We start from the raw sequence: 15,695 nt of genomic DNA on the forward strand, positions 1-15,695 counted from the left end.
ACCAGGTGTTTTCTACGGACAATGCTCAGAAATCTGCGGAGCCAACCACAGCTTCATACCAATTGTTAGTAAAATCAACCCCACTCGCCGAAGCTGATCCTCTTTAATATATTCCTAATCATTAAGAAACTATGAACCAGCATTAGCCTTTTAAAGATAAAGCTTTAGAGTTTCTCTTGTTGCTAACTCCTCCTGAGCACAGAGGAGTGTGGTTTAAAGTGGATAATTATGTCAGAAAAAAGCCTGAAAGACAAGATCAGATATCTTTCAAGAAGTAAAGCATGCACAAAGCACTTTCAGTGCATCTGTAGGAGAGCAAACCAACTCATCCACAGACTACAAAGACTGCAAGAATTTTTCTAGCACAATACCACAAAGAGCATGAGGAGTCCTAAAGCTAAGCACTCCTTAAATCTTCAAGCAAGAAGGAGGCTGTTAGGGCTGTCTGCTTCCAGTCATCTGCCCTTCAAATCTGCAACTGTGCACTAGTCATAACCAATGGAAAATTGTTTACTGTATGCATAATGAAGTGGGCAGGACAAAAGTAGCTTGCAAAGTCTACACAGGCTCAGAAGGAAGTCAGAACTACTGCACTGGGGCTGGTTGAAACCAGAGCAAACCATGGCAGGCAATGAAATCGCCAAAATCTACGTCTCCATGCTACTGAACATGATGCTACTACATCACCATGCAACTGAAATACAGAAATAAACAAACACAATGGTTATAAAGATTTACAGAATGCCACAAAGACGAATCTATTAAAGATGGAACAGAGTGCATTGTCCTTAAAAATATTCCCATTGTTCAGGACACAAAATTAACAAGAGTAGCACTATCCCCAAGTTATCTCTATAACCACATCAGGAGTACCAGGAAGACATTTTACCAATGCAGACACCATTCAGCTCAAGCCAGTCTAATAATAAAATCAGGAAAACATGCACAATTTCTGATACATACCTGATCTATTAATCCTGTCAATTCTGTCCATGCTAGAAGCAGCGATTCTAATTCGAGGGCTACTCTGATTAGAGGATTCAGAGCCTCCATCAGCAAAGGAGTCTTCAAATGCAAAAAGTATTTCTTTCACACATTTGTGACAGATGTTGTGCTGGCATGGAAGGATCAGTGGATGGGTAAACAATTCCTTGCACGCTGGGCAGATAAGCTCTCTTTCAATACCCTTAATGGCAATCTTCATGATAGAAAGAGGGAGAAACAAGTCTAAGTGCAGGAAAACATGCGCCACCAAGACTTATGGCACTGCTTTATGTCACCAAACCCCAGCTCTGCAGAACAAATACACACAATTTTATCTGGTTTGAGGTACTTCTTTGGCTAAAACAAACATCAATTAACATTTATGAAAGCACTGACAGCATTCATTTCAACTGAAGTGAACATTGCCACTAGGCAAACTCAGTTCATCTTTAGGTCATGTCTGCATTGCAGGGGAGGAAAGGAGGGGAGTAGTCTTAATTCCACTCAAGGACCTAGTGAAATGCAACCGAACGCAACCATACTTCTTAACAATAGGAGTCCATATGTTTAGCTTGCTCGCTGGCTTACGAAGAGGGAGAAGGGGGAAAAAAGGGAAATTAAGTGTCAGACTGGTTAAACAACAGGCTTTCCTGACGTGTAATTCACGTTTAAGGGCTGAAACTGTCTTGACTTCATTAGGGTAACAATTCCGAGTCAGGAACATCATTTACTTATTTATTTATTTATACGTTTATTTACGTCTTTTATCTGTCGCACAAAGAGCCGCCTGTGGATAGGTGCGGCTCTTCAGTAATTCCGCGACCCCCGCGGCCGCCCCTGGCAGCGCGCCCAGCCAAGCCCCCGGTGTCGGGCGGGCAGCGGCAGCGCCAGCGGCGGCAGCGCCCGCTCCGCCCGGTGCCCTCCGGCGGCGCTTCCCCTCCGCGCTCCGCGCCCGTCGGAGCTCCCTGCGAGCCCTTCCCGCCGTCCCGGCTGCGCCGACAGCCCCGCAGGGACGAGCCTGTCGGCGCACACCTCGGGGGACTGACGGACTGACAGACTGACAGGCAGGCACACACCCCATAGCCCCCCGCAGCACAAGAAGAGGAACGACGCACCCCGCCCTGGCGGCCGCGCCCCGCCGGTTCCCCCCGCGCTCACCGGGCTCTCCAGCCGATCGCTCTCCATCCCTGCGCCTCTTCCTCCTCCTCCTCCTCCTGCGCCGGGGCGCCGTCAGCCCGGGCGGGCGGCCGGGACACGCACGGAGCAGCGCCCGCGGCGGCGCCCGGCGCAAAATGGCGAGCGGCAGGCAGAGCGGGCTGGGCGGGCGGGCGGGCGGGCGGGCGCGGGGCAGCGCGGGCGGGGCGGGGCGGGCGCGGCCGCGGCAGCAGCCGCAGAGCGGAGCTGTCCAGCCGCCCCCGCCGCGCACCTCCCCGCGGGACACCGGCTGTCTCGCCCTGCTATTGTTTTGGTCCTTGTCCCTCGCCCGGCGGCACCGGAAATGCCGCCCGTCCCGGCAGTATTGAGGGCTCTCCCGCTCAGCCACTGATCACCTCCCGTGGTACCCGTGTGATTGAATCGCTGAGTCGTAGAACGGCTTGGGTTGGAAGGGACATCGAAGATCACAGAATCACAGAATCAATCAGGTTGGAAAAGACCCCTGCGACCGTCGAGTCCACTCTGTGTCCTAGAGCCATCGTGTCAACTAGACCTTGGCACTTAGAGCTACATCCAGTCTTTCCTGAAATACCTTCACCACCTCCCTGGGCTTTGAAGAAATTCCCTCTCATGGCCAGCCTAAACTACTCCTGATGCAGCTTCAGACAGTGTCCTCTCAACCCGGACATCTAATTCCAATGCCCAGGATGCCTTCCAGAATGGATTGCTTAAGCCTTCTTCAACCTGGCCTTACTCAGCATTGGAGAACCACCAGCTACTCTGGGCAACCTGTGCCAGTGTCTCATCACCCTCTCAGTGAAGAATTTCTTCCTAACATATAATCTAAACTTGCCCTGTTTAAGTTTAAATTCATTGTGCCTTTTTGCACTACCTGGCCATGTAATAACTCCTTCTCCCTCTTTGTCGTAAGCCCCCTTTATGTACTGAAAGACCACAGTAAGGTCTCCATGGAACTGTCTCTTCTTCATGCTCAGTAGTCCCAACCCTGTCGGCTTGTCTTCACAGGAGAGGTGCTATAGCCCTCTGATCATTTTTATGGCCCTCTTTTGGACTCACTCCAACAGATCTGTGTCTGTCTTGTGCTGAGAATTGCAGACCTGGATGCAGTACTCCAGGTGGATAGAGCAAGGGCAGAGGAGAGGGGGATAATCTCCTCCCTCAAGCTGCTGGCCACACTTCTTTTGATGCAGACCAGGACACAATTGGCTCTCTGGGCTACAAGTGCACACTGGTGCCTGGTATCCAACTTTTCATCCACGAGAACCCTCAAGTCCTTCTCCTCAGGACTGCTCTCGATGACTCCTTCTCCCAGTCTGTCCTCACGTTTGGAATTGCCTCGATCCAGGTGCAGCTCCTTGCACTGGCACTTGCTGAACTTCATAAGATTCTCATGGCCCCACTTCTCTGGTTTGTCCAGGTCTCCCTGGATGGCATCCCTTCCTTCTTTTGTGTCAGCTGCCCTGCTCAGCTTTGTGCCATCTGCAGATTTGCTGAGGGTGCCCTGGATCTCGCTGCCCATGTCATTAATAAAGATACTGAAGAGCACCAATCCCAAGAGAGAGCCCTGAGGAAAATTACTCATCACTGGCCTTCACCTGCACACAGAACCATTGACCACAGCTCTCAGGCCAATTCCTTATCCACTGAATAGTCCATCCATCAAATCCATGTCTCTCCAGTTTGGAGATAAGAATGCCATGGGGGACTGTGTCAAAGACCTTGCAGAGGTCATCTCTCAGTCTTGCCTTGCCAACTTTTGCAGTCACCCCATCACAGAAGGTGACCAATTTGATCAGACACAATTTTCCCTTTCTGAAGCTCTGCTGGCTGTCTCAGACCACCTCCTTTTCATGTGCATTAATATTTTTCCATGAGGACCTGTTCCATGATCTTCCCAGGCACCGAGGTAAGGCTCACAAGTCTGTAATTACCCAGACCTTCCTTTGTCCCCTAATAAAAAATAGGTGTGGTGTTTCCCCTTTTCCTGTCACTGGGGGCTTTGCCTGACTGCCATGGGTTCTCAAATATCATGCAGGGGGCATGCACCCAGCAGCTTTTGTGGCAGCTAGGATGAAAAAGGGGTGGGGAAGTGGTTATGATGGCCAGCACCTCCTACCCTTCCCTTACAGCACATTTCCATTGGAAAAGGGGTAGTAAATACCCTTTCCACCATCCACCAGAACAAACTAAAAATACTTTTAAATTTCCAGCACCTTCAGGTTTTGGCAAGGGTGCACGCACAGCCATTGCAGTGGCAATAGTTAACATAGCTTAAGCTACGGGAGAAGGAACCAGTTAGCAAGCCTTGAGTGAAAGCATGCACTGTCCTCACATTACACAGGGGAAGGAGGTTTAGTTAATTAAAATACATGAAGCCTGGGTTATATGAATGATGAAATGTTGCCAGTTTGACAAACACCAAATTTGACCTACTTGCCTATTTGAAGAAAAACATCAGGATAAAAAGTTCCCTTTTCCCCTGAAAACTACTTTTCATATGAGTCAATAAAGCAAACACTGTTGAAATGCCTTGCTTGGGCATTATTTACACCTGGGTTTTGGGGCCTGGATGTGAAACTTGAATGGAAATTTACACTCACAAATCATGAAGACAGAGGTGATTTTTTACATATCCAGTACAACAAAGAAGAACTTTCTACAGAAGACTTATAAAGATATTATTTAGCATTTACTTTAGTAACCAGTTTCATAAAAATACAGAGTGCTTTGGATGAAATTATCCTGATAATGCCAGCAAATGTACAGTATGTGTATTCAAACTGAAACATGTCACTTAACTGGGCGTGGCGAGAACAGGTTGGTAAGGTTGTATGTTGTCAGCCTTCCAACTATGTTTTGAATACTGATTTGCAAGCCTCTGAATAAGGATATTATCTCTTACCTACCTCTACTATTCCCCAGCTTCCCCAGTTCCAGCTTTCCTTACCAGCAAGCTTACCAGCTTTTAATAAGCACTTGCCTGCACTAGCACACTACCCACCACTGACACTGGATTGTGGCTGATGCCGGGCCAAATAAACAATCAACCTCAGACTAGAACAAAGACCCCTGGGCTCTAAGGCTGCCTTTGAAACAGTAGGATGAACTTTTGTCTTTGGTGCCTCAGCAAGGAAAACCATTCTGCACTCCATGCCAAAGGTGTGGATGCCAGCGCAGGTGGATGTTGCTAGTGCAGACAAACGTGGAGCACACATTTTCCCCTGGCCTCCTGAAGTCTTCACGTGGACCACAGTGCCAGCTACTGTTACTCCCAAAACTTGTGAATTATTCCTCGTTCAATCTCTCAACAGGTCATTAAGGTATTATCTTGTTTGTGTACCTGTTTGCCCTGGCTTCAGGGTAGTTTAGAGCAAGATTTAATTACCACCTCCATTACATGGAAGAAAACGTCCTTGAAGGTCTCCAAAGGGCAAAACTCCCTCTTCTGCACTCACACCTTTTTACTAGCCTTTTGATCCTCCCCCAGTGCGGGACTACTAAATTTGCAGTGCCAAAATTCTCATTACCTTCAAGTACTGGGAGGAAAAGCAACAGCTAGAAATGACTGATACATTAAAAAGATAAGAGCACAAACCAATGTCAGAAAAGACTCCTGTCCTTGGCTTCTGGAAATGGGGTTAATAAGATCAACATGACTACAGAAGTCAGACCTACCTTTCTGCTTTGTTTATAGCCAAAGATGTGCATCAATTGGACACCCGTTCTGCTCACAAGGGACTCTTTTTGCATGGAGTAATGCCTGGGCAGTGTTTAAGCAGCTCTACACATCCTTCTAAATTCAGCCCAGTTGCTTTGGCAGACAGGATCTGACCAGGATTTACAGCATGCCCTGCACTCCCAAGACAGCAGAAGAAAACAGTAACTAGGATGGGTGGGCATTGGCCTCCTCCTTTCCACCCTACCTCAGGTTAAATATGCTTGTTAATGAAATAATTGATATGCAGAAATCTCCCAAGTGTTCATTTGCTTTAACTATTAAGATAGTTTGAAGAAGGATGCAGCGCTGCTTTCCAACAAGCTGTAAAAATCCTACGCTTGTTAAACAGTGCACCTGGAGTCCTACCACAGGAAAAAACACAAGCCTGTCCCAAAGCACCAGAAAGGTTCTGCCAACACCTCCCCTGCCTTCAGAAGGTCCTCAAACCAAAGCTTTTCAAGATATTTCAATGCTGATTTTGCAACCACAGCTTGAGACTGAATCAGTTTCCTGCTGGTCTGCCTTCCTCTGACTGAAAATATTATTAGAGCCACTGCATTACAGTGGAGACATGCAGGATGAGAACAGAATTTTTCGCGAGCTAGTATGACTGACTGGCCTGACACACAAACACTTTTCTGCCTGTGCAATGTGTTTTCTTCCAGGAGGAATTCAGAGGGGTGTTAGCCCTCATCCCACTCTGTAAATTGTCAGTGATGCAATTTGCTTCTCTACTTACTTCTCTTCTCCTGAACAGCTTAACCTAATGAAGATGAGTTTTACCCACAGGTTTCTTCCAGTCATGCAGGCTAAAAAATAAGGCAGCAATAAGGCAGGGATTTATGCTGCCTAAGAGAAATGTGCCTGTTTTGGCTCAGGAACAGACGCTCAGTTTTGTCTTCACAATGGCTGCCCTTCAACTGAGTGACCTTGAAGAGCTAGCATGGATCTGTAGACCTTGGGTGTTTCAAAGTGAACATAACTATGGCCTGAGTATCTCATCATAAAACAAAAATATCCTAATCCCTTGGTTCAGGGTTGTTTGCCTTCTCTGCACAGAAGAGCCACAGGTCCATAGTCCTGAAGGCTGGGCAGGTTTCCTAACAGATCCCATAACCTGATCAGCAGGACTGGACAAGTTCAGAAGGTCCCATGTGCCGCTGCTATGCAGAGAGGACTGAGTCAATAAAGATTGCACTGATTGAACTGCCAGTACACTGGGTCTGCAATTAGCTTTAGGTAGGATTTGTACCTAGTATGTTTCAAAGGGTGCTAAACTGGTTCAGAATGTCTTCACTTTTTAACTTACTGCTACATGTACAGCACTCTGCTTCAGTTCCACAATGCCTGGAAAGCAACAGAGGATCCAAGGACCAGCTACATGCAATAGTCCACACAGAGGACTCTGCTCTTTCCCTCCATATCTTGCAATCATTTGCCAAGCAAATGAAAGAATTCTAATGAAAAAGCTTTCCAAAAAAACAATACATTAAAATCAAAATATCTCCCAGCTCTGAATTTAGAGACAGTCCTACCTCTAAAGATATTATTACTGTTTAGCAGAAAGAAAATGTAAGTTATTTTGAAAAGGATTTAGAATATAAACCATTTACATGAAAAAAAAAATAGTATTAGGAAATCAGTCACGGGCTCAGTTTCTGACGCTATAAAGATATGACACAATAAATAGTACAGTACACATGGAGCACATGGGGAGCTTCTCTCCTTTGCTTCAGACTTCAGATACCCCTGTCATAGAAGAAAAATCTGGCAGCTCACCCCCGCCACGTCACATCCCATGTGCTTCTAGGTGCTTCAGGAAAACTGTTGGAGTGATGAAGACATGTCTAAGATGCGGAAACACACCTTTGTCACACAGGCTGTCTAACCCAGCCAAGTAACTGACTGAAAGCTGTGAAAACAGGCAAATTAGATTTTAACTGCTCTTGACTGTTAGATTTCCATCTCAGACCCCTCTGAGTTATCTAACTTAATGCTGCTGCCTGACACTGAACTCCAAGTTATCTTTACATACTCTCTCAACCAGAGTCACTTTGTGCAAATGCCCCTCACAATATATACATATTCTGGCATGCTTTTGAATACTCTGTAAAAGAAAGAAAATTGCTGTTAGAGAAGAATTTTCCTCATAGGGGCCCAAACCCCAAAGAAGCACTTTCCTGCACATAAGCAAGAAATATGCAAAGCCTTATCTTCTTTCACATGAGGAGCAGAGCTCCAGTTTGGCTGAGTCAGGCAGCCCAAAGACACCTGCCAGCCACCATAGCCACTAGCAAATGTTTCATTTCTCCTCTCTGGCTCCTCACTGTGATTTCAGTTTGAACCTCTGTATAGCTGTATCCCTTTTTGTCACCTGGACAAAAGGTGAAGTGCTACCACAAGAGAATTTTACATTAGTCATTACATGAAACCAGGCAGAAGGCAGGGATAGAAATCAGTGTCACATGCAGGTTGCAGGTAGAGAGCATGCAGAACTTAAAATGCTCTTAAGATTATTTTTATATATTTCTCATGCTCATATCATATGGGGTTTAGAGCTTGTTTCCAGCAGTATCTATTTCTCTAAGTGCTTTTTCTGGAGAATAGCTTTTAAAGCTGTTTCTTATAAACAACAAACTGTTGGTTTCTGCAAACCATGTGGAGTGTAGGAAAAGATGCTAAAACAAAGCAAACAAGTGAGGACCTTGATTAAAAAATTGAGCATGTTGTTAGCTTCCATCTGAAACTTCCATTGCTTTATATCAGCTTATTGATTGTATTCTGCTTATAGAAAATGCTCAAAAATGGTTTTATGGAACAGATGGCAAGCATTGGTATCATTTAGGCCATGAGATATGATTGTTTCTTTACAACATCTAAAAATTCTCTGGAGTTAATACTACAAGAGAATCCTATGCATTTCAAAAGAAGAAAACATACACCTATGAAACTAAAACAATTTGAATAGGAGTTTGGGTGAATAGCTGGGGTAGGAGTGAGTGTGTTTCGACTACTGCAAAAGTAAAGTTACAAGGAATAATTTGGGGGAGGGTGGGGAAGAGGCAGGGTTGGAAGAAGCCTGAGACCATTTCTGGGACGATATATCGTTTTGAGAGAGACGAGTGTCCTTGCTGTGGTTTGAACTGAGATTTCAGAGTCCTGAAAGAAGGACATACAATCTCTTTCTGCACCAGTGCCTCTGATACAAAATGCAATTAGTTGTTAATCTGTCTCTCAGGGGTATTTTGGAGTTCTCAGATGCAACTGTGACATTTGTGACAGGTGCCACGGAGGCCCAGAATATCTCAGAGAGTATTGTATTGAGCCTAAACAGATGTTGTGGATATATGGATTACACAAGGAGTGTCTTATTGGAACTAAAAGTGCTACATGCATCTTTCTGTTCTAGGTACTATGTGCAAGTTGTATGTATGAAGGGGAGTCACAGGAGAATAACGAGTACAGATCATTAAAAGAGATAACAGGTTTTTGAAGTGACATTCCCGCAGGGAAAAGTGATACATAATGATTTGGCCTGTTTGAGAGGTCTGAGGGAGGTTGCCAGCTAAGTGGAAAAACAGCGTGCTTGCCAAAAGGGGTCATGTGCCCAGGGTTCAAGAGCTGATGCACCGTACCTGCAGGGACCCTGTGTATTGAGAGTGAGTGTGCAAGTGTAAAGTATTTTTATTGTGTCCTGATTTTCTAATAGATCTTTGTTCACTGAAAGCCAGATGCTTAGCAGTTAACTCAGAGAATGTTAATGCTTCCAGGCTTTATTGAAAAAGCTTTATTGATGGGGGGAAGTGGGAACAGGAAGACTGGAGTGCTGAAACCTCTAAGCAGCAATACCCTGACCCCAAGCAAATACAGTTTAGCACGCAGAAGAGTCCTTTTGCTGACATGATTTATGTCATCTGAGAAAGCAGTTTAATTATCCCAGCAGAATACCTCCAAGCTGCTGGATAACATCGATAAATTACAAAGAGGCTGTAATCTAAAACCCTGATCTGAAGGTTCAAAAAATGCTAAAGGAAAATGTGGAGAGCAAAAGGTCTCAGAGCGGGGAGCTGGAGAAGCTCAAGCAGTGACTGCCACCATGGGAAGTCTGTGGCAGTCACACAACTGCTCTTGCTCCCCTTTGCTTCATGTACATCAAGTGTCTGTGGTGATGGGACTTGGCAATGTCATTGTCTATGTATAAACAACAGCACTGTTTGTAATAAACATGCATATTTCACACTTCTGTGCCAACTCTGCTGTCTATCGAGCCATATGCTCTTGCAGAGGGTGTCTGAATTAAGTACAAACTGCTTAACTGTGGAATAAGGGACAGATGTAGCACTGTCCCATTGCAGGGACATTCCAAGCACAAGGAGTTTCTGGCCTGAAACACTTTATAATTTTTTTTTTGGTGTGTAAAATGGACAGAAGAAGACTGAATTTTCCTTTACATGGTTATGCTCAGGCAAGGAGAAGCAGAAAATCACCCAGGAAACTCCCCATTCACCTGCTCTAAAAGTTGTTCCAGAACTTTTAGAAGAGGGAGTGGAGGAGAGGAAGGGGGAGAAGGATGTGCACAATGACCTGGCTGAGAAGGCAGCCTTTGGAGATATGCTGGAAAGCCATCAGGATGAGTCTAGAATAAGCAATATTTCTGATAGCACCATTGTTTGCCACAATTATTTTTAAGTTTAAAAATAATTATGGCAAACAATAATTAAACAATAGTTTAAAATTGTGGCTGCTTCATTTTTTGAAAAAAAACCCCACTGTGCCTGAATCTTTGGTGGTCCCTGGTTTTCACACATACCAGCATCTCAACAGTACAAGAAGTTGCACACATATCAGCATCTCAGCAGTACAAGAATTTGGATTTCCTCCTTTTTCTTTTCTTTTTTTTTTTTTTTTTTTTTGCGCACGTTTTCCTCAAAATACATGCCAGCTCTGAATCGGTGCCTGAGGAAGGCAGCTCTCTCTCCAGCGTTGCCCGCAGCCAGTGGCCAGCAGCAGCAGCATCCCCCCGGGCAGGGCGCATCCCATCCCATCCCATCCCATCCCATCCCATCCCATCCCATCCCATCCCATCCCATCCCATCCCATCCCATCCCATCCCATCCCATCCCATCCCCTCCCCGCGCTGGAGCGGGGCATTCCGACGCGCACGGAGCAGGAGCGGGGCTGCAGACGCGACAGATGAGCGCCCAGTTGTGCTGGGCTCTGAGCCGCTTCGCGTGGAAATTGTTTTTTAACGTTTTCACCCCGTAGCCTCGGAAGTGCGTGGCAAATATTAGTCGAACCTCCAGAGTACATTAGCTGTAAAGACGAGTCATTCCTCCCCCGACATTCCCCTAAAAAGCCCGACAAACCACTGGCGAAGGGAGCAGTCTCTCCCCGCGGCTCTGCCCGCCCGCCCCGCGCTGTCCCGGTACCGCTCGCCGTCCCGACCTTGTCCCGCCGCAGCAGCTCCAGGATGTAGCCGAACCGGGTGCTGTCCGCGGCCGCCTCCATGGCCCCGCGCCCGCTCCAGGCGGGATCGCTCCAGGCGGGATCGCTCCAGGCGGGATCGCTCCAGGCGGGATCGCTCCAGGGCCGCCCCTGCGCTCCCGCCCTGCCCGCCGCGCTGCCCGGTCCCGGTCCCGGTCCCGGGGCGCTCCGCGGAAGGGCCGCCCTGGTGCCGCCGATGCTCTGCCCGCCCACCCGCTCACGGGACCCGGGATGCTCCCGGGAACGCCTCATCCCGGAGCGTGGCGGCAGGGCTGGCAGGCACCGGGAGGGGCCCAGGAGCACCGCCTCTGCTCAGGTGCCGCGGCCGCTGGAGCTGTGTCAAAGCCGACAAAGTTGCACCTATGGTGGTCTCATCCAAACTGAGTGATGCTGCATCAGTCACTGAGCCGGTGGCATCGGGCTGGTGCCTGTGCACGCCCCACGGGGCAACACCCAAGGTGGGCATACCTCCTTCCAAAGTACAGCTTGTAGTGGTTGTATGCTGAGGAACAGAGTTATGCATTTGTACTCAGGGTCCATCTGGCTTTCTTAACTTCTAAGCTATGACAAATCGTGTCTCAAAAGAGAACACCTACTAAGGTGCATAATTGCATACATGATCTCTCTTGTGTGTTTGCACTCTACTGGTGATGTGTTTGTGGGGTAACTCAAACAGGAAGAAATCTTCCTGTCAGCTCTTTTCTTCATCCCAGGCCTGATGAAGCTTTTAGGGAGGAGATGGATACAACATGCCTGCATACAACTGTGGCAGAAAAACTGGTCCCAGCAACCCAAGAATCCTCTGCTTGATGAAGGCAACCATCAGTCCCACTGAAAAGTTCACACCAGGCATGAGGATCAGCTATCAGGTGAGGCACTGCACAACCACCAGTGGGCAAGGGGGCTCCACAGGACAGCTGGGGAATGGTGTTTGACATGTGGCAGACATCACATTTCTGCTCTGTGCCTGTCTCCGCTCCATGCCTTATATACCCCCTCCTTCTGGTGGAGGAACTGCAGTTCGCTTCAGCCAGCAGTGGCTCATTTCTTCCTTTTCTGGAGTCAAACTTCCCCAAACACAAAGGTCCCAGCTGCCAGCAAGACCTGGGGGAGAAGCACAGGTGAATGGCCAGCCCACTGCTACCTCACCAGTCCTCTTCCAAGCTGAGAGGCGGGAGGTGACAAGCCTTTCTCACGATGTAGCTATCAGGTAGCCCATGGAGCACATCACCCCTGTGTGGTGAAAACACACCAAAGAGTATTTTATAACAGTATAATGTATCTCCTCAGAGGCTGCATTTCCTAAGATATTGATATAGTAGTAATGTTATCTCAAATTCTCTCTACAGGTTACTCACTGAAATAGTATATCCTTCCTTTCTCAGGAAACGGGACTCATGAATAGCTCGAGACTTTTCTGTTACTAGATATTGCACAATTATGTCTATCGAATTACTCATTATTCAAATAGCTCATTATTATGATATAGACGGGCTTTCAGTGCACTTCTTGCTTTTGTGCAAACAGCCCAGGAATAAACAATAGGCAGTGGCACTGGGGACAGTCAGATGTCATCGCCCACACAGCTGAGCAGTCCTCCGTATATAATTGAATTCAGTGTGAGATATTTTGCTTCCTGGTTCGATTTCAGCTTACCAAATGGCAGTCATGTAGGGAAGTTTTCACTACTCTAATTTCTTTGTCTCAGTGTGGAGCGCTGGTTGAGGGCAGGGCTGGCTGAGGCTGGGACAAGGGACTGCCTGAAGGAGTACCTTGCTTCTCCCACGCTGCTCCAGTCCAGCAGCCATCTGCAGCAAACCATGCTGCACTTCCTCAGCAGCACTCCCGCCTCATGGAAGGCTGTACCACAATATCAGTGTGAATCTCCAAACCATAACCAGTACCAAGAGCAAACATACCTTTGACCCTACAGCTCCTTAATGACAGGCTGTGTGAAAAGCCAGGGAATTTACAACCCTTTGTGTTCCACAGTACAAGCTGTTTGCTCCCTGGAATGCTTTCTGCAGAAGGCACACCTGCACCTGAACCTCACAGCAACTTTGTCATGTTTTGGTCAAGCAACCCCCAACAGCCACCAGCCAAAGTATGTGAGACAAGAGCCTCCTCCCGTGCATGCACCATGGATCTGCTCCGAATCAGAGCTCTGTCTTGTGTTCTTCAGCCACCAACCACACCAGTACTGTGAACTACGTGCTCTGAATTTCTGGCTGCTGACTCATGATTTTTTTTCTTCGACAGTTGGATTTGGGTTGTGTGTTTTTTTCTCTATTTCTGCCAAACCTTGTAGTTTATGGCCAGCCTGGGCTGCAACTTAGGACAAAAAAAAAGGATGATTCCTTGTTCCCCTTCCTTCACCTCCTCATGTCCCACTTCCATAAATTGATAAATGTAAATGTAAATGTAAAGAGATGTAAATGTAGCTCAAGTCATGAAATCAGCCAGGGTAAAAAGGATACAGGAGAAGATGGAAGAAGCTGATGGTTCTTTCATGATCTCTTCCTGGAGTGGTTTTGTTTCAGGATTAGCTCTGTTAGCACTCCAGGTTCAGATGGCTGCCAGTGATAGTTAAGCGTGAGGAAGCCACAAACCACTTTTGCATTGATTTCACAGTTTCAGCAATGGCATCCTCCCAAGCAGCTCTGGCCAGGATGATCTGGCCCTTGCATGACAGACTCTGCCATCAGGCCTGCAGAAAAGTGTTTTTTCTGCAAGTCCAGCAGAGCCCTGTGGACAGTTCAGCGTCATTTACACAAGCTCTCTCCATATATCCAGACTAGCTGGGAATTTGGGACTATCTTCTGCAGAAGATATCGATTCCTGTAGCCATTCTGAGAGCTCCTGTTTACTTCTCCTTGGATAGCAGACAGTTTGTGCCAGCCTTTGCCTTGAGCAGCAGAAGGCTGACAGGGGAATGCACACTTGGAAGGCTGCAGACAGATGGAGAAGCTTCAAGTTGCAGCTGGTGGCCCAGGGGCTTTCACCCCTCTTGGAAACTGATGGCTGTGTTTTACACAACCTTTACTGAGGTGGGCTGTATGTTGAAAATAGCTGGGAGCGCCTCATCTGTTCCACATAAATACAAGATATGAAATTGCTTTTCATACTTTTCCTTTTTTTGTTTTGTGTTCTACATCAGTTCCTTTCTAAGGAACCGGGATCAATTCAAACCTTCTGTTGCCATGAAATTATCTAAGAGTATGTGATATTATGTTAAAGTGAAACATACAGGATCATATTTGTTTTCTGTTACTTAAATTTGAAGCAGGTCTCCAAAAAATAATGATACTAATCAGATTACCAAGTGATATAAACTATTCGGTATAATTTTATATCAGTGGCAAAACTGGTCCTGTATTTTAATCTTGAAATGCCATGCAGCACAAGGTCCTGTTGTGACATGTTGGTACACAAAATAAAACACAAAGTAAATTTGTGTATCCTGACCTGTGAATTATGTTGATTCTCCCAGGATGATGATGACAGCTCTAGATTTTCTCTTTGATCTCCTTCTCTGGCTTAATTGACTTCTAAACTAAATCTGAACGGTAAAGCTTATTCAGATGCTTTTGTCTTTCTGTTCCCCCAGCACTGTGAGGTATTTTCCCATTTCCATGGCATAGGGAATCCAGTCAAGCACACACCCTCAGTAGCTGTCTAGCACAATGGTGAGGTTGGTCTTTTCCAACTGTGCTCCTGTAAATACACTTGAACTTGTTGCCCATCATCACCTGAGGAAATCAGCTTAAAGGGTATTTGAAACCAGCTGCAGGTGGTATGGTTAAGGGCTAACTAAATAATTCAGTATTAAGGAGAGAAAGAGCACTTCCATTTTATAGGATGCAGGGATCTGTGTAGATGTACTTTCATCTCAGTCAACTCCTATGTCACTGAACAATGGAGATGCAAGAAAGGTGATGTTAAAGATAGTGGAAAACTGCTAGTGTTCGGCATTAAATGCTTCACTGTTGAATTGTACGTGTGAGAAAACATTTGAAATCATGGAAGAAACACCTCTGAAATGAGGGGGTGCATGTCTCTGGTAAAGACTGTGACCTGATTTTATTCTCCGAGGCCTGCATCCTGCTTGAGTAATATGAAAGTGAATCCATGTGAATAGTTTATGAATTTTATATAAACTCCTTACTTCTGCAGGGAGTGATGTAGATGTGAACTGTCATTGGCAGAAGAAAATTGCCATGAAACAGATGAGACCTTATGATGGCTGGAAAGGTGTTGCAAGCAGGACAAATGAGACCAAACTATTTCAAAGAGCAGAGTACTTGCATGCAGACCTAAACCTCTCCCTGCAGAA

General features: G+C 46.5%; 1 protein-coding gene across 3 annotated transcripts in view; it reads right to left on the reverse strand.

Annotated features, from left to right (window-relative positions):
- Positions 1–11,417, reverse strand: part of TRIM36 (tripartite motif containing 36) — a 32,427-nt gene extending 21,010 nt beyond the window's left edge. For 2 of the 3 annotated variants that reach the window (XM_030969210.1, XM_030969209.1), the window contains exons 1-2: positions 11,324–11,417; positions 964–1,198 (exon numbers count right to left, since the gene is read on the reverse strand). In XM_030969210.1, coding sequence (XP_030825070.1) covers positions 964–1,198; positions 11,324–11,386 — 298 coding nt within the window. In that variant the 5' untranslated portion in view covers positions 11,387–11,417. Of the gene's footprint in view, positions 1–963; positions 1,199–2,142; positions 2,260–11,323 lie in introns of those variants that run through there. The other variant, XM_030969211.1, reaches the window with a different exon arrangement.
- Between the last annotated feature and the right edge of the window lie 4,278 nt (positions 11,418–15,695).

Source organism: Camarhynchus parvulus, chromosome Z, assembly GCF_901933205.1.
Source record: "Camarhynchus parvulus chromosome Z, STF_HiC, whole genome shotgun sequence".
Taxonomy (NCBI): Eukaryota; Metazoa; Chordata; class Aves; order Passeriformes; family Thraupidae; genus Camarhynchus; species Camarhynchus parvulus.